This window comes from Panthera leo, chromosome B1 (genome assembly GCF_018350215.1).
Source record: "Panthera leo isolate Ple1 chromosome B1, P.leo_Ple1_pat1.1, whole genome shotgun sequence".
In the NCBI taxonomy this organism is placed as follows: Eukaryota; Metazoa; Chordata; class Mammalia; order Carnivora; family Felidae; genus Panthera; species Panthera leo.
The window spans coordinates 152653159-152673371 of NC_056682.1; the positions used below are offsets into that span (position 1 = coordinate 152653159).

The 20213-nt window shown below is 32.4% G+C and overlaps 1 protein-coding gene across 1 annotated transcript in view; it reads left to right on the forward strand.

Annotated features, from left to right (window-relative positions):
- Positions 1-20213, forward strand: part of TECRL (trans-2,3-enoyl-CoA reductase like) — a 97396-nt gene that overhangs the window by 18236 nt on the left and 58947 nt on the right. Inside the window, exon 2 of the mRNA XM_042936276.1 lies at positions 8529-8580. Coding sequence (XP_042792210.1) covers positions 8529-8580 — 52 coding nt within the window. The remainder of the gene's footprint in view (positions 1-8528; positions 8581-20213) is intronic.

Sequence of the window (20213 nt, forward strand, 5' to 3'; positions counted from 1 at the left end):
TTTGTACTACATTCAAGTAATCAGTAAAATAATTTTATTCTATACATAATATATCCCCTCTCTGAACTTTACCATCCTACTTCAAATCATCATCGCTTCTAACATACAGACTGATCTACAGATACACAATATATGATACACAATATATGTAGCAAAACAGTAAATATAGTATAATTTGTATCACCTGTAATTATAGCCCATACATGTTCCACAGTATCACCAGATACTGAATTTGGAATTTGTTATTATAGATGAAATCATTTTATTTTTGCATTATCATTTTGTCACCTAGAGTCTGTTAAATTTACGGAAACCAGATCGATTCTTCTAAGAGTTACATCATGTCACTCCTCTGATGAAAACCCTCCAACAGCTACGTATATCACTCAGAACAAAATCCAAGCTACTCTTCCATATTCTAAAAGGTTATTCATTATCTTCCCACTCTCATCTCTCTCTCTGGTCATGCCTTTAACCAAGCTGTCCCTAACTCACTCTGCTCCAAACACATTGGCCTACTTGCTGTTTCTCAAATAATCTTGATATAGTGATCCCTCAGGGTCTGTGTCTTTGATGTTACCTCTGTCTGAAAGAATCTTCTTCAATGTATCTGCATAGTTTGCTTTGTAGCTTAAGCCTTTGCTCATAATTTTACCTCCCTAACAGAATCATGTTTCTTCTTTCCATCATTCTGATCTCTTACCTCTTTTATGTTTTTTTTCTTAGAACTTATCACCCTCAATATATTACATATGTATTTCTTAATTGTCTGTCTCATTTCTTGAAAATTGGTTACAATTAAATATTAGTTCAGTGTTTGCCATTATGCCACAGTATTTTAGAAAGTATATTCAGGTGTAAGACTGTGTACATTTAACCCCTGCATACATTTAATGTTTGCTTCTTATTGGCTGTGTGACAGGACACAAATCTCTTTTTCTTAATTTTTTTAAGGCTTATTTATTTTTGAGAGAGAGAGAGAGACAGAGCACAAGTGGAGTAGGGGTAGAGAGAGAGGGAAAAACAGAATTTGAAGCAGGCTCCAGGCTCTGAGCTGTCAGGACCAAGCCCAACACTGGGCTTGAACTCATGAGCCATGATATCATGACCTGAGCTGAAGTAGGTTGCTTAACCAACTGAGCCATCCAGGGGCTCCTAGAACACAGATCTCTTAACATTTGAGTGAATCAGTCTCCTCTCTGTCAAATGGGGATAACGGTACCTTACTCTGGGTTGTTAGGAATTTAAATGAGCAACTGTTTAGAAAAGTACCCAGTACATATAAGACACTATGTAAATGCTAGCTATTATTTTAAAACAGAACTAGAGAAAGAGAAAGAGAGAGAGGTAGTTTTTTCACTCTGACACACACAAAGGTTACTGGTGCATAGTTGGTGCTCAATTAATATTTTTTTAAATGAAACAGCAAGCAACACACATATTTGCCATATCATATTTGTTGTTAGCTTGGATCCTTTCTTTATTGCATTTTGTATTTCATGTTAATAAAATAAATACAAATATGATTTGTATTTGTATAATGGATAATAATTGACTTGTTTTTAATTAACAATAATAAATATCTAAGCTATAATGCTTGGAATAAATATTATAAACTGCAATACATGATAGTGAACATTTTGTCAAGTTTTTTTTAACCCATATTAGTTAATTTATCAGTTGTATAACTTTTGAAAGACATTCATATTTCATGACCACAGTTTCCTAATTTTTTAGAAAGTCTGTGTCAGGGTACCTGGGTGGTTCAGGGGTTTGACTATCCAAGTCTTGATTTCAGCTCAGGTCATGATTTCACAATTCTTGGGATGCAGGTGGCTCTGCACTAAGAGTGCATGGGGGGATGGGGACCTGCTTTAGATTCTCTCTCTCTCTCTGCCCCTGGTTACATGCATGTGCACACACTCTCTCTAAAAAAAAAAAATTCTCAGTGTCGTTACTTCATAAGATTGTTTACAGTGTTCCGGTGCCTCCCTGTATAGACCTTAAAGTAGTGCCTACAATGGCAAATACTCATTACATTTTCCTCCAGCCCCTACCTTCACCTTTTCTATCTGCCTCCATTACGTGGTGTACCATGGTAAAGAATGAGGTTTGAACCGGGCTATTTGCACTCAAAGTCCATTCTTGTACACTTGTTAGCTGTGTCACCCAGACAAATTACTTAACCTCTTGGAGTCACAGTTTTCTTATATGTAAAATGAAAATAATAGTATTATATCTAAAGCCATAAAGATGGTGTGTGATTTAAATTATTGAAGAAAGGTAAAGGTCTTGGAATTGTGTTGGACTCTAATTGCGCATTCATTGATGTTACTTATGACGGCTAGCATTATTCCTAATGGCTTTCAAAGTTGTTTCTCCATTACATATGAATTTAAAACAAAAATGAGATAAAAGATTTAATTACAATATAGCACTAGCTGGCAAACACACTTCAGTGATGAAAAATGGTAATTTATATCAAAGTAATAGGGGATAGAACAACAAATGGGAAATTGAAATTGACCTAAATTCTAGGTTTCAATAACATTCAGTTTCTTTGAGGTCCATAGTAGGACACTTTACGTCCAGGAGAGAAGTGGTACAACTACTACCCATATCATACTTTTTATCCCAGTTTCCTGATGGATTTAATGATAACATTTTGTGTACACTTAAAATTGTCTTCATTGTGATTATAAATTATATGGTTGCCTTTTCTGCATTTAAGCCTGTGAGAAAAGTACGCTCTAAAAGCCTATATCCTGCACGACTACTTTTGAAAGAAATTGATAAAAGTTATTTTTTAAAAAATACTAGCTCTACAGTAATGGGGAGAATGATGTTGTTAGAATCTGCCTTGGAAATAAGCAATGTTCCATATGATGTTGGCTTCATCAGTGTATATCCCAGAGTGAGGAAAATGCACAGTAGACCCATCAGCCGGTCATAGTTGCCACTTTATACCGTGAGGAACAGCGGCTAAGCTGCCTGCCATATTCAGTGGAAAAGAAATTTTGATTATTCTCTGCAGCCATGATTTTATGGACACTAGACACAGTGTGGCACATTGGTGATGGAGGTAATTTTATAATTCACATAACAAAATAGCTAATATTCTATGACAGTGTTAGATCACTATATTGTATACCTGAAGCTAATATAACACTGTATATTGACTAACTAGAATTAAGAAAAAAAGAAAAAAAAATTGAAAAAGAAACAAAAGAGTTGATCTTACATTGATTTAACATCTCATGATATGACTATTTTTATTTCTTTCATATGCCCAGAAAACTAATGTCTTGGTCAAGTATAGAAAGTATAGACCTTATGTGAAGAAGGGAAACTAAAATTATATTTCGAGTCCTAACCCCCTTTCCCCCACACACTAAAGGGACCTGTATTTTCCAACTACTATTATATATACAGATATATGCAACACTATTTGAAATCTGTAATATATAACATACCTACATTTCTATATCTATACCTATCTATCAAGAGGGTAGATAGATACATGAGGACACAGTGTGTGTATTTTGAATGTAAGGGACAGAGGACCAAATATTTGATGACCAGAAAGGTAAACTCTGGTAAATGTTAGTGTTGTTTATTAAGAACTTTGGCTCATTCTCAACACAGGAAATAGGTAAAATTAAATTTACCTACTTCTTCGAAGTAACTTATTTGTGCTGTGAAATGAAGGTGAAAGGCATGCATTTATTTCCTGAGGGAAGCTTTCAGAACATAATCTAATTTCACCACTTTTTTTTTTTTTAACTTCTGCCTTGGAAATAAGCAATGTTCTGTACGATGTCGGCTTTGTCAGTATAGATCCCAGAGAGAGGAAAGTGCACAGTGGATCCATCAGCCAGTCTGTAATATACTGTGGTGTGTGTGAAAAATAAGCATGTGTTGTTCTAAACCACTATTTGTGGTGCAACCTATTTTGAAAGTATGTTCAATTAAACTTGAATTAAAATGAGTAAATCTTTTTAAAAAGATAATTTAAATAATAGAAATCATTTCTTGATTTTGTCAGTTCTTTATTAAAGGTCCTTTTATCATTAGAAAAACTTACAACAAAGATAAAGATTTTCTATGTCATTGTCATTTTTTTTCCTCTTCCACTTAAAGCTGTAAGGCGGGACTATATCAAACTTAGGGAAATCATCAACAAAATAAAAAGGCAATGTATGGAATGGGAGAAAACATTTGCAAACCACATATCCAATAAGGGGTTTATATACAAAATATACAAGGAGTTCATACCACTCAAAGCAAAAGAACAAATAACCTGATATAAAAATGGGCAAAGCAGTTAAAAACAAGTATTTTTTTCCAAAGAAAACATATACATTGTCGACAGACACATGAAAAGATGCCCATCATCACTAATTATCAGGCAAATGCAAATTAAAACCACAATGAGATATCACCTTGGAACTGTTAAAATGGCTATCTTCACAAACACAAAAGATAACAAGAGTTGGCCAGGATGTGGAGTGAAGGGAACCCTGAACCCTGTATGTATATATGATATAATGAAATATTTTCTACTAACCAAAAAAAGAAATTTTGTGATTTACAATGACATGGATAAAGCTGGAGGGCATTATGCTAAGTTAAATAAGCCAGACAGAGAAAGACAAATACTGTACGGTATTATTTATATATGGAATTTTAAAAAGTGAACTCATAGAACAGAGAGTAGAAAAGCTCTTGCCAGGAGCTGGGGCGACAGGTAGGGGAAATAAGGACAGATTGGTAAAACGGTACAAAATTTCAGTTATACGATGAATAAAGTCAGAGAATCTTTTATATAACCTGAGGACTATAGGTGATGACCCCGTATCATGTAATTGAAATTAGCTAAGAGAGTAGAACTTAAATGTCCTCAGTAAAGACAAAAAAAAAGTGAGCTGATACATGTGTTAATTATCTTCTTTAACAGTGTACAAGTATATCAAATCATTACGTGGTACATTTTATCTTACCATTTAATCTGTCAATTATACCTCAATACAGCTGAAAAGTTTTAAATTAAAAATTTGTATTTTAGTTACAATCTGAAGATTACTTTTTAGTAAAATAATATTTGTTTACTCTGAAAACTCCCTGTCCACTCTGAGTAAAATATATGCAATATATGCAAGTACCTATTCCATTTACTAATGTAAAACCTTCTAATGGAAATGCTTAGAGGCATATTTTGCACTTTCCTGAATTAACCAATCTAAAAATTGATTCTTCAGGCTAGTATTCTTTCTTATGTCTCAAAAACCAGGGATGGAAAGCTCGTGCCATTTAGCTACCCTGCACTAGATATCATGTGTGTGTGTGTGTGTGTGTGTGTGTGCGCGCGTGTGTATTTTCATGCCTCAGCATCTATTCATTTCGATTCAGTTTATCTTTTATTCTGTTTTTCTGTGTCTTTACCATTGGACACATTTCTTTTCTAAACAAAGTTTACTGACAAATTTCGGTTTGCACATTGCAATTACAGTCAAATGAATTTCAAAGAGGTTGTTGTTTTTCCTTCTCCCTTAATTTTCATTCTTTAAGCAGGATAAACAGTATTCTGAAGACATCGGTTCATTTCAAGGAGTTCCTGAGAAAGTAGCTGAAATATAGTTCTAAAAAGTAGCAATAGTACAAAAATAGGTTTTTTTTGGTGTGTGAAATAATGCAGTATCTTTGTAGGGGGCAAATTCAAACAAATCCTAGATTTCACTTGAACGTGAAAAGCTTTTTCCAACTAAGTCCATCAATTTAAATTGTTGGATAAAGGATAATGACCCAAAACTCAATCATGATCACTTGAAATTTAGAAATAAATATTTCATTCAACTAACAAACACCATTTACCTTGTCTACTTAACATTTTAAGATTAATTTTCTCTAATGAGAGAGAAACATTAATGAAGGGAATTTCAGGATTTCAGATGTCGGAATACTTATGTGTCCCATCTGCACAATCAATTGTGATTTATAAAAGGAATAAATTATTGTGATGATAGTTCATCCTTTTTAAGAGGTATTAAAACTGGCTAAAAAGTAGAAGTTATTATGAATAAACTTCCTGATGGAGCTACAGAGACATCAGTTTTAGTAATCAGAACGTCTTATATGCTCTGTTAATTATCATCTTATCTTCTCTTTGTGCTCCGAGTGCAGCTGAAGGACTGGAGGAGTTGCTCAAACACAGTCTTGTGGCTAATTGAGCATTGCTGTCTGGATCATTTAATAGTTAATTATTTTTTTTCTTCTGTATTTGACTAAAATTGCTCCATATAGGGCAGTTCTCAAAGATGTATTCAAAATCAGCATTTTTCTAACATGTGAAAGTCAAATGTCATTTTTAAAATTGGAAAGTAAATTACAAACTTGGTTAAAAGCTTGCAAAAAAATCCATTTCCACATGTAGGTTTCCTTCAGGAGAATATCATTTTAGTCTTGAAAATTTGCAAATTCAGAGAAAAAAATGCACATATCAAATTAGATTTTTACTTAAGTGATTATACTTGAAGGAAAGCATAGAAGTTTCCACGGAAATCTACTTGAGAAAGATTTCATACCGAATTAAAAACCTTCTGTTTGGGGGACACCTGGTTGGCTCAATTGGTTGAGCCTCTGACTCTTGGTTTCAGCTCAGGTCATGATCTCACAGTTTCCTGTGTTTGAGCCCAGAGTCAGGCTTTGTGCTAGCACAGCCCGCTTGGGATTCTCTATCTCCCTCTCTCTCTCTCTCTCTCTCTCTGTCCCTCCCCTGCTTACCCTGTCTCTGTCTTTCTCAAAATAAATAAATAAACTAAAAAAAATCTGTTTCTATATAACTTTATACTCACAGCTTTATTTTTTATTTCAACAAAAGTGGCTTAAACTTTACTGTATGCTCTCTGGTGCACTAAATGTTGAAACACGGACTAAAATAACACCGGGTCATTCTTTTCAAGGATGTGATTGTCGGAACAATCAGCCTGTAAACACAAGATCATATGCCTTCATAAAGTGATAGCAGAGCAACAGCAAACTCTAATTGAGGAGCTATTGATCATGAAAATTATTTGTTTTTCCTTATTAGACGGCCCTTGAAATGTGTGGTGGACAAGTATTAGTTACTCTAGAAAATAGTATGCGGATTTTAGGCATCCTTATCAGAGGAACCCAGGAAACTGTGAGATAAAACAATGAACAATGTTAAAACAAAGCTCCATGTTTTATAAAATGTAATTCAAATATAAAAGTTAAATTATCAAAATTAAAATATGATATATTCACGTGTCTATTCATTGCCCTCTCTAAAAACTGGTTTACAAATATTTTCTATTATCTTCCAAGCAAGAGCAGTATTATAAAATATTTGAAATTTTATTTTACACACAGCTTCTGTAAGGGCTTTTGTTACATATAGCATATCCAAAATGGGGATTAGTATCATCATTCAGTGATTAAATCTTAGAACTTTTTTATTTAGTGGATCATATACGTAGAAGAAATCAGAAAAAAAATTTCTATGAATAGTATAGGATACCATGGTTATAGGTGTATTAATCAGAGTGGATTATGGTAAAATAAATGCATTCCTTGTTATACATTTAATGTTTAATTAAATATTAAATATAATACAATGTTAATAAGAACTGCCTGGGGTATTATTATGGGCCACCCTTCATGCACTTTTATTTTTCACTTCACTTCTCACAACAGCTATAAGATTTTAATGCAGCAATAAAATAAATCATTAACATAGTTTTCTATATGTGTTTTGAGAAAGGAAATATATCTTCTTATATGATCGTGAATATGTCCTTTGCTGTAGACTTTGAAGTGTTTTGGGTTTTTTTTCATAAGGAACCAGATGCAGAGGGAAATTTGTTTGCAAGTTTGATGTGAACCAAGTCAGACAGTCAAAAAATGTGATGGCTTGAGGTGTTTAAATAGAACTCTCATCCTCATGAGTTTTGCAATTCTGATGAATCCAAATAATATATCTAACATGAATTTCGATGGACCTATAGCAATTTTGGTTGGGGGTTTTAATAACATAACTAACGAGGGGGCTTGGATAGGATTTTTTTTCTGATGATATGCTGAAATAAACATTTCCCTCTTTGCCCACATACATCAATTTCATATGCTGAAGCCCTCTGCTATATACCTTTTTACCTTCTATCTTGTATATTTATTCATATTTTAATTGAGATTCTCATCAGTTTGGGAGGCAGAAATTGAATATTATGGGCAGAGATGATTAAAAAATATATTTTAGAGACAAACACTTGGATAAACTCATACAATACCACCATTATTGCTACGTACAAAAAAAAATTTACGAAAAGGCATATTGACTCAATATTTCAAGGTTGTCAAAGCAGTAGTGACTAAAAAGCCAAACAAAACACACTAGTTATTTCATAATCATTTTACACTTTATTATTTTATGTTTTCTTCTCAAATATATAGCAAACAAATAGATACTTTTTTCTTACAATTCTTTCTATATGTTTTCTTTTTCTTTTCAGGTGATACAAACATCTACTATTCATGATGTTAAACAAAAATTCCACAAAGCATGTAAGTTTTATATATAATCTAGAATTTATGTTACAGTTTTCTCAATTTGGTTCAAATTTATCTGTAAAAATAAGTTCAATGTTATGATAGAAAGGGTGTATGGAAACCATAATTTTACATGAAATTCAGAAATAATATGGTAAATACTTCTTGACTATAAATACTGTGTTTTCATATCTAACTCTCTTATCCACAATAGTTTTAGTTTTTCACAAAATTATTTTCTCTTTTATATTTGAACATATTTATTAAAACAGAAAACATCCTATATATGAGAATTCTTAACTGATAAAAAGTATTTATATGTAAACAAAATACTGAACAAAAGTTTTACTGGGTGTGTTTATACTGGTCAAATCTATTCCACAAAGGAACTCTTTATACAATAAATTAAAATTATACTATTTAATTTTATTAATAGGTAAATTTACCTAATTAAAGGTTTCATTATTACTGGAAATATTTATATGAGGTTTGTTCAAATTCAGGTTTTATTTTTAAACCTTTCCAGTAAAGTTTACTCATAACTTAAACATAGTGAACGTGTCTATAATTACTAGGAGGCACTTTTTATATACTCTAATTTTAAAGCAGTTTTAGATACATAGCAAAACTAAGCAGAATACAGAGTTCTTATATACCCTCAGGTGTCACACATGCACAGCCTCCCCTATCAACATTTCACATCAGAATAGGGTATTTGTTACAATCTGTGAGCCTACACTGACACCTCATTATTTCCCAAAGTCTGTAGTTTATATTAGAGTTCATCCTTGGTATTTTACACTGTATGGTTTTTGCTAGTGAACATTTTCAATGTCTTGTATTTAGTTGGGCACTATTTCTTTTCTGAAAATATTCTTAAAGTTTACAATTTAATGCTTTAAACTATTTAAAAATACCTCAGCGTAAAATAGGTAGAATTTTTAATAGGAATAGAAAGCATATACAGTATGGAATAGAATTATTTGAAATATGCTTAACCCGTTAAAAATTCTTCAAGAAGGTAAGTTTTAATATTCACCACAAAGACATGTAAGATTTGAGTATGCAGAAATAAGCCACAAAAGGATTATGGTAAGGAAAAGAGAACAGTGCAAAGTGCAAAGATTTGTCATGGAATTAATTTTCTAACTTGTAGCATGATAAAATTCCCTGTATATTTATGCTACTTCTAAATTATTGAAAAAATTCTAAAACTCCAAATTTGTGCCTTATCACCTACCATTATGTTAGCCATGTTATCCCGTTATTTACACAAGCATTTCTTTATTTATATATTAATGAATTTGTTTTGGGTTATTCCTGTCTTCACATAAAATATGGATCTCAAACTAGTAATTGAACTTTCATCTTTGGAAAGACTTAGACTAAACTTCTCTAATAAGGTGGTTTCAGAAAGTTTAGATTCTAGCAGTAAGTGAAAAGACACTTGAAAATTATGTTATTACTATAATGTAGAAAGCTGCAAGAAAAATGCTTGTATTTAAGTTAATAATAACAACATGAGGCGCCTGGGTGGCTCAGTCGGTTAAGCATCTGACTTCGGCTCAGGTCATGATCTCACGGTCTGTGAGTTCGAGCCCCGCATCCGGCTCTGTGCTGACAGCTCAGAGCCTGGAGCCTGCTTCGGATTCTGTGTCTCCCTCTCTCTCTGACCCTCCCCCGTTCATGCTCTGTCTCTCTCTGTCTCAAAAATAAATAAACATTAAAAATAATAATAATAATAATAATAATAATAACAACATAATAAATATATGATTTCTATTATTGTCTGGAAATGAAGAAAAGAATCAAAAGCTAATGCATGTGTAGAAGGAATGTGAAGTTATCTTGATTACTATTTTCTGATTCCTTTTATAATAGTCTATAATATATATAGACATACATAACAGTTACTAGAAATGTTAAAATTTTTGAACCAGAAATTCTGTACTTAGGTGGTCCAGAGCCTACTTCTAGTAATAAGTGAAGTTAAGTAGTTTATGAAAAATCTTAGAAATGTCCAGTATCAGAACTGGATAATTAAAAAATATGACAATAATGTGATTAGTTTTAATAGCTATATCAAGACTTGAGGATTTCTTGATGATTATTATTTTACTCGTTTTCCTAGGCATAGTTCTAATCTTTAACAACTTTATGTAAACTGTGACTTTTTCACTTTTTAAAAATTACTGTTAATATCAAAAGTAGCCCATCACTTAAAGAAAAATAATATTCAGTAATTTTGCATTTATTATATGTAGCCAACATGAAAAAAATGCTCAATGTCACTAATTATGAAGGCAATGTAAATTACAACCACAATGTCATCACCTCATATCTCTGAGAATGGCTATTATCAAAAAGACAAGAAATAAAAAGTGTTGGTGAGGATTTAGGGTAAAGGGAACCCTCATGCCCTGTCGGTGGGAATGTAAACTGGTGTAACAACTGTGAAAAATAATACAGAGGTTCTGTGAAAAATTAAAAATAGAAAAAATAGAAATACTCTATGATCCAATAATCCCACTTATCTGTATTATCTAAATAAAAGTGCTAATTCAAAAAGATAAATGCACCCCTATGTTTACACAGCATTATTTATAATAGCCAAGATATGAGAGCATAAGTGTCCACCTAAGTATCCATAAGTAGATGATGGATAGAAAAGATATGCTACTCACATACAGACTCACACACACATACACACACACACACACACACACACACACAGAGGAATATTCCTCAGCCATTAAAAAAGAATATCTATTTGTAACAATGGTCTGTTTATCTCTGGGTAGACCTAAAAGAGTATTAAGCTAAGTGAGAGAAGTCAGACAAAGACAAATACCATATGATTTCAGCATATGATTCACTTTAAAATCTAAAAACCAAAACAAATGAACAAACACACCAAAACAGGAGACTCAAATACAGAAAACAAACTGATGGTTGCCAGAGGGATGAACAAAACAGGTGAAAGAGATTAAGAGGTACAATCTTGTATTTATGAAATAAATAAGACATGGGGATGTGGTATACAGCACAGGTAATAGTCAATAATATTGTAAAAACATTGTATGGTGACAGGTGGTAACTTTATATATTGTGATGATTATTTCATAATACATGTAAGTATTGAGTCACTATGTTGTATACCTAAAGCTTATATAATATTATGTGTCAATCATACTGCAATAAAAAAAAGAAATATAATATTCAAGCAATTTGCATTCATTATACTCTATTTCAAAAAAAGTATTGGTCTTCAAGTTTTACAAAGCACAAAAACACAATTTTTGCTAATTACATTACAGAGAATTATCTGTTAGTCAATTAAATTGAACATTATGTTTAATATATTTACCAAATAATAAAAAGCAAGCAAAAAAGTGTTGCTAACACTAACAATTTTACAATGCTAAAAATGAAACAAAACAAAGTTATGTGTTGATTGCCTTAATATTTTATGTTTAACATATTAAATTTTTTTAACGTTTATTTATTTTCACAGACAGAGACAGTGTGAGTGGGGGCCGGGGGGGGGGGGGTGGTGTGGGGCAGAGAGAGGGAGACACAGAATGTGAAGCAGGCTCCAGGCTCTGAGCTGTCAGCACAGAGCCTGATGTGGGGCTTGAATCCATAAACCATGAAATCATGACCTGAGCCGAAGATGGATGCTTACCCAACTGAACCACTCAGGCACCCTTATTTAGCATATTTAAAACCCAATAACATTAAATACCTTATTTTCATAAATATATTCCAATCATAACAATCATATATATATATGTATATATATATGTACATATATATATATATATATACATATATATATTTATAACTACAATTGTTAGATTTTTTTTCAAACTTACTTCTTTACTTTCTGACACCGAATAAATATTTTATTACAACACTTCTGATGGTGTTTATTTTTACACCCTGCAGTTAAATAGGAATTGCTAATCTTGTAAAGAAAAAACCAAACTCATCAGAGGAACTGGGTTTCCTGAGGGGAGAGTTCTCCTTATATGTCTTTTATCTCTATTCTGTGTTCTCTTCGGTGTTTTGACTGATCTTGATTTCTAGTCTCCCTATTATTTCTCTGACTTTGTGTCAGCTTTACATTTTTCTTAGTTCTATTTTAAAATTTTCTTTACTGTGATTTTTTTGTCCTGTATATGACTATCTTTTCCTCTCCCAGGGTTTCTAATTTCTTAGTTCTGCTGTATTATAAGAGTCATGTTTTAGATTACCCTGGAGACCGTATGGCCCTCAGACTAGTGAAAGAAATATTGAATAGGGAGAAAATTACAATAAAAATATTAGCAGCAAGGTAAGAGGAAAAGAGGAATGGTTTCATGAAAAAGTGATTCTGATAAAACTTTCAATTATATATATGCACACACACAGTTATCTATTTCTTAATGCACAAAAATTCATGAAATGCCTCAGCTGCAATATTCCACTAGTCTTTCTTTACCTCCATACATTTCTTTACTCACATTTGTAATTATTGTTCTTGATTGTATCTTGAAGCCTCTCCTATAGAGTCTCAAATATCATCATGCTATATGTTGTGCTTCACTTACTCTCATATTCTCACTAAGATTGTGTAGAAAGAATTAAACCTCGTTGTTAAAGCTGAGCTGAAAAATTAAGAATCATTCAAGGTCCAGGTGACACTCTGACTAAAACTATGTGAATATTTTCTAAGATTTCAAAGGATTAAAAAACCATCCATGTTAAAAACAAAACAAAACTCTGTTACATAATCTGAGTAGCTTTACCTTATTTCATGTTACTCAATTCAACAACTATTCCATGATTTCTTTATTTTAAGTTAAATTTAATATTCTCTTGGGGTATAATATGACTTTATTAGAATAATTTTTAATATTTTATGTTCTAAACAATAATAGAACTTACAAAAAGCCACAGCCAACTGTGTGTATACTAATGTAAATCTGTAATGATGTAATCCATATTGTAGATCTAATCAATTGACAAAGTATTTGCCAGAATGACAAGTAAATTCCAGTGGAAAAATTCTGCCTGAATGTTATAAGTTATTTTGTTATGCTTTATAATACTCAAAATTATTTAAGTTCCTGTAGTCTAGACCTCCATAGAAGTGAGATGTATGCAATAGTTAGCATGGACAAAGCAGGAGATATATTAATAAAAATAATTTAAAGATTTGTCAAAGTAAAGGTCTAGTGAATACATTCTTTTGGAGCTGTATCATTACTTATCTTAGGAAGGAAGCCAAGGAATCTAAACCAGAAATTAGAAAATACCATTGCCGTACAAAGTTGTATAAAGGTAGAATTTCATCTAAACAGCTTTTTTTTTAAAGAAAAAAAAATGTTTTTTTTCAAATTTTTAAAAACTTTTACTGATTTTGTAGTTAAGGGTGATTTGCAACCACAAGATAAGGTGCTCTGAAAGCTATTACAACATCATCCATAATCTCTAAAAAGAAACTAATCATCAACACTTATTGTGAATGATGACTTCTATGATTGTTTGGTGGAGGTAAATATCATAATTACAATTAAGATGGATGAGGCAAAAGCTCTCTCTAAAAATCTGATATACATTTTAGATTTCTTTTGAAGTCAATATGACTGTATATAAACTTTGTTTAAACAAAAAGCCTGATTTATGGCCCATCAAGCATCCATTGTCTACTTGCTTTGTAAATAAGTAGCCTAAAGGAAAACCATCTTGTCCTTAAGATAACAATCAGTGCTCTTACTCCCTGCATTCCTTGATGTTAACACTTGTGATTCCTGCCTATATGCTAATTTAAAAGCTTTTGAGCTTTTGCTAAAAAGTATGTAACTTTATAAAAATTCTTCCTTTTCCAGAACACTTTCTTCCCTGTGAAGAGCACGTTTCCCAGACCACTATTCTAACTTAGGGCAAATAAAGCTCTCTTTCTTATGTTTAGAGACTATAAAAAGTTCGTTCATTTTGTGTTGACACTGTTATGCCCAGAATTCATGATCCCCAAATACCACCAGGGAACCGAGTCCCATGTAAAAGCAAAAGAGCCTTTATTCGAGCTAGCTCCAGCTCAATCCCCTACCTGCACCAACATAGCGGTGAGATACCCGGGAGAGAGAGCAAGTTTCAAAAGGACAAAGGTTTTATTGGGGTCTAGGGGCAGTTGGTGAGGTATGGCTGTGGCTTCAGCCGATTGGCTGGGGAAGGGTCTGAGTCCCGTTAGGCAGGTGAGTAGGCGGTTACTCAAGGGGAGGAGGTGTGGTCAAGGTGAAGGACACAGAACAAGATGGAGTTGGCCAGTGTAAGTCTGCCCTTTCAGACACCAGTTTTAACGTTGGATGAGATATAAAATTCAGTGAATATTTGAAGAATATTGAATGAGATCCAATCTTTATGCAGTAACAAATCACATAACTTTCCCAAAATGTTTTTAACGTTACATCATAACTTGTATTTTCAAAGCTTATATCAAAGTTTGTACACAATTGACAAGAGTAACCATGTAAAATTTTGATTCATGTGAGCATGTGTACAAATACTTGATGAATAGTTTCTTTCTAGATAATTCATCATAAATATTTTGGATTCTTATGTGAGACTAAAGTTTTAATACTTTTCTATTTTTTTAAAAAATTTCAAGTAGTAAATACTTTTTTAGTGTTTCTAGATCAGGTTTCTTTTGAAATTATCAAAATAAATTAGGATGTGTGATATTTTGTTTTATAATAAGAAATATATATTTGGTTTTCCTTCCAGTTTTTGGCACAGAGCCTCTATAACTGCCCCTTGATACTTAAAACCTCTATTTCTCCTTCAAATGAATGTCACTTTGTTAAATTTCATATTTTCTGTCAATGATTATAGCACCATTTATCGTTGTTCTTTGGACATTTGAATCCCTTTAAAAAAAAATTGTTCATTAAGTTTAAATTTTCTCTTAGGCAGAGAATCCCTATTCTTTACCCCATGCTTGCTCATATCTCTTTATATTACTTGGAATAATCTTTCTATCTTTAAAAAATTCGCTAGGGGCGCCTGGGTGGCTTGGTCAGCTGAGCGTCCGACTTCGGCTCAGGTCACAATCTCACGGTCCGTGAGTTCGAGCCCCGTGTCAGGCTCTGTGCTGACAGCTCAGAGCCTGGAGCCTGTTTCAGATTCTGTGTCTCCCTCTCTCTCTGACCCTCCCCTGTTCATGCTCTGTCTCTCTGTCTCAGAAAGAAATAAACGTTAAAAAAAATTTTTTTTAAATATTTGCTAAATTATCAAGACATAAATGACTTTTTATTCCATATGAGAATCCTTGATTTTTATACTCTCATTTTTTAAGTTGAAATTATTATAGCTGATGTCACAGAGCTGTTGCTATCAAATATTGTGCTTTATAATATCTTTGGATGTCCTACTGTAGTTACCTTGCATTAACATTCATAATAAGAAAAATAAATATAGTTAACTTTTATGAAATAGTCATTCTTTGTTATGAATATCCTAAGATATTCCTGTGCAGCAAATATTTAAAAATATCACAGCAATTTTATGATCATCTTATAGTATTCTGATTTTCATTTTACAGATAAGTCTTTTTAAGAGATTAGATAACTTGCCTGTGGTCACATAGCTAATAAGTGGCAGAGCTGGAATTCAAACTCAGAAAATAGGGCTCTGTAACCTGTATTCGAACCACTAACCCCATCCATTGCCTCTTTTTTACTGAATCATGTTTTTAATTATTTTTTAGGCAGAAATTCAAATAATACTTCTTTATTTTACTTCAGAAATACTATGGTTAGTCCTCATTTGCAAAAAGGAACTAATTCAAGAGTTTGTTTTACAAATTATGTAATGAATAATATTGCTATAAGTCTAAGTATAGTTCACAATTGGCTATAAAAACTGAAATCTCTGGGTAATGTTACATGACACCATAAGATCAACTATGAAATTAAAAACAATGATTAATATGAGTAAGAAGAATGAATGCAAATATGGTTTGTAATTGCTAATGGAATTTTCTCCTGTGAGATTGATCTAAGAATTAGATCAATGATCTAAGAATTAGATCTAAAAGAAGTTTCTGAAAGAAAAATCAAGTCATTTTATCCATGACCTCTGTGTTATCTATTAGTTGACAATACCAAGTTTCAATGATGTTTATAATCTACTTGTCTCTGCAGTTCAGAGCCTGGGGAAGGTGGGGCAGGGGAAGAAGCATGAGAAAGAACAATGGAATTAGCAGACCAATTGTAGTTTCAGCCACATGAAGGGATTTATTTGTGACAGTTGAAATGCATATAATTCTTTGCCGAAAGGCCAGGGAGATATAAACAATGCTAAACTTTGAAAGGTTCAAGGAGAATAACTCAAAACAAAGATAACACAGTAGAAGGATTTATGACACATCATATAGAATAATGAGTATTCTCTAGGCAATCTGAAGGAGCCTCCTGGACAAGGCTGTCGAATTCCCTGATCTCTCAATGAAAGAAGCTAGAAAAATGATAAATGTAACCAAGGGAAGAAGTGGCAGAATTTTTATCTTAAAAAAGCTCTCCACTCATACCTCTATAAGTAGCTAACGTTCTTTTTCTAATAGTTTCTTCAGCAACAGAAATTATGAGCTTTATCAATAATTTAAATGAAGAAATGGAGTGATCTGGCAGATTATTCAGTCGGGTAACAGTCAATGTTGCATTTTGGGGAAGCTATGGAAATTAAGTGGCTATTTCACTTCTAGAAATCTAATCACCAAAGTCCAGTAAGACCCTTGGCCAGGGGGAGAAATACCACCATTGAAAAGAACAGCTTTAAATCCAAATGACAGCCCTGCCTTAGTTTAAAGCTAAGTTCTCTTTTCTGCTTATTATGGATCTTTGATAAGAAATACAATTGCTGAGAAGTCTGTTTTGCTTGCTGTTTGCTACGAGCATTGTGAAACCTTTCCTGAATGTAGTCTGATATGTAATAGAATAAGTGATTGTACATAAACTAACCGGCATTTCTCGCTTCTGTAAACCTGCTTGCTTAACACATTCCTCCCCTACCCCCTTCCCCCTTCCCCCTTTTCCTCCTGCCACAAGTAATGGACAAAGCCTTCCCGCCAAAGGACAGACAAAGGATGCCCAATCAGAGAACAACAAATGTCCTTACTTTAAAACCAACTAATCAGGCCCCTCATAATTTGAAACCTCCCCTGTGCTATTTGTCTCTGTCTATAAAAACGCCGTACCAACCCTGATCGGGGCCTCTCAGCGTCACTGGCGACGAGTGCGCAGAGGTCCAGGTTCGAACCTGCAATAAATGACCCTTGCCGCTTGGCTTTGACTTACGACTCCGGTGGTCTCTTGCGGGGGGTTCGCGACCTCGGGCATTACACCATTGTTTTAATATTACATGTAGATTTCAAGATTGAGATAAGTTAATAAATTAATAAGTTAACATTGATGTTCTGGTCACTGAAGAACTTCTAACAAATTTGCCAAATGGCACACAAAAGATAGGTTATATGGACAAAAAACGTCTTTCAGGTAACTGCATTCTTGATGAACCTCATACAAAATATTTCAGGAAAAGAATAAATTTTTATGAAATATATTTAACCCATTTAAAATTTAACAGGATTTTCAAAATATCTCTCCTTTATTTACCATACTGTATACATCATTTGACAATTTTATCCCACATATTGTTAATTTTCCTTCAGTAAAGAAAGAATTGTATAATTTGAAGCCAAATAACACTTGGTAATTTAAAAAAAAAAGTTGTTTCACAGAAAATGTTTTATAAGTTTCCACATGATTACATCACAAAATAATAGTTTAAATTTTTTTGTATTTTCACTTTTAGCTTTAAGAAAAAAAATTTTTTACTACTTGAGTACCAAAAATTATTTCATTCAACTTAATTCAACAAATACTCATTAATAAAGTTAAATGATCAGGTACTATGCTATACTACTAAAGATAATATTCATAGTGTATCCATTGTCTAGTATGGTTTTTTGGCATACTAAAACACTATGTGTATGCACACAAACATATACACATACATACACAAATTGAATGACTTCCCAGAATTGATTAATGTTGAATTCATTAGTTAAAAATAATTAAAATTTTATTTTACATTAATGTTAGTAAATGTTACTTTGTGTGTCCACACATGCTCTCTGGATTCTTAAAAGTAGTTGACAGGATATACCTAACTTTCTTTCCTTTTAGTATATTTCAAAATAGTTTAACAACTTTGTATGTTAACGGAGAGAAATGTCAAATCTTTAAAAAAACAAAAGTAATTCTGAAAGAAGATTGCTTCCCTAATCTTGAAATTTTAGAGAAATTGATGATTCATTTCCTGTTAAAGTGGCAAATTGAGATTAAAAAAAAAAGAAACTAAAGAATGTATCATCTACCAATATATTAAGGGCAGCAAACATTTTGAGATAAAAATATTTTGAAAAGAAATATCTCAAGTCTATTCTATTATAGTGTATATAGGTACTATAAATCACAACGTGTAGTAATATATTGTTCAAAACATGGTTTTTAATGATACCTTGTTAATGTTTTCTATTATGAAATTCAGCTAATGATATATAGAATAATATAATTTTGTTTTCTCTAACTGCCCTCGCTATATGTACCTCTCAATTTTTCTTTTTTTTCTTTCTTTTTCTGTTTTTTTTTTTTTTTTTACTTAAGCCCATATTTTCTTTGTGGTTTCAATTCAAATCATAGTGTAAGCCACTGGCACATATCAATGTCCCAGGTGTTGAAAATAGACCTCTTCTTATTGTAACTACTTTAAAATACTTGTCAAATTTACATTGCTATATACTTAATATCATCAGAAACTCACATAAATGTTGAAAATTCAATTTACCTATGTGATGTATTACTGTTTGCACAATCTTAGATCAAAGCGTTAGGAACGGATGGCCATTTTGCCAGTCAAGGTTCATGTAATACAACTGTCATGACTAATACAATTCCTAAAGTGCATGAGGTATGATCCTGTCTGTAAACTGTTTAGTCTCTCATTATGGCACAACGTTTAAACCTGTGTATTGCTATGCAATGTCAGGGCTATTTTGATTCATCTTTCATGACATGCTGATATTCCCAAAGCGTGATATTATGAAATAGTTTTGTTGTATAATATGCAAACATCAAAATAGTTGGGTTAGCAATGTTGGAACTTGAGCAAGTGCCTACAATATAAATTCACCAAATATCAGAAGAGATAGATTATCTATAGCACATGATTGATTTCCAATTTATATTTGAATATGTGAGTGTGTGAAGAAATTTAAATTCAAAAGGAGACAGATATTGGGACAGTGAAATATCTAGACTGGTTAATATACCATATAAGGGAGTATTCTCAAAATGCGAAACCAGAAAGCACACACAGCACTAAAGCCACCGGTACAAAATCAAAGATCATCTTGCAAACTTTAATGCACAAGCAATGGTTTTTTTCTTCTTTTTTTCTTTTCCTTTATTTCTTCCTCTAAAAATTGTTTTGGCTAACCAAAAAAAATTTGGTTAAATTGCAATCATTAGCAGGATTATAGATGAGTAATATAAAACAAGGGAATCTATTAAGACATAGCTTACTCTTATAGTATTAATCTTCTC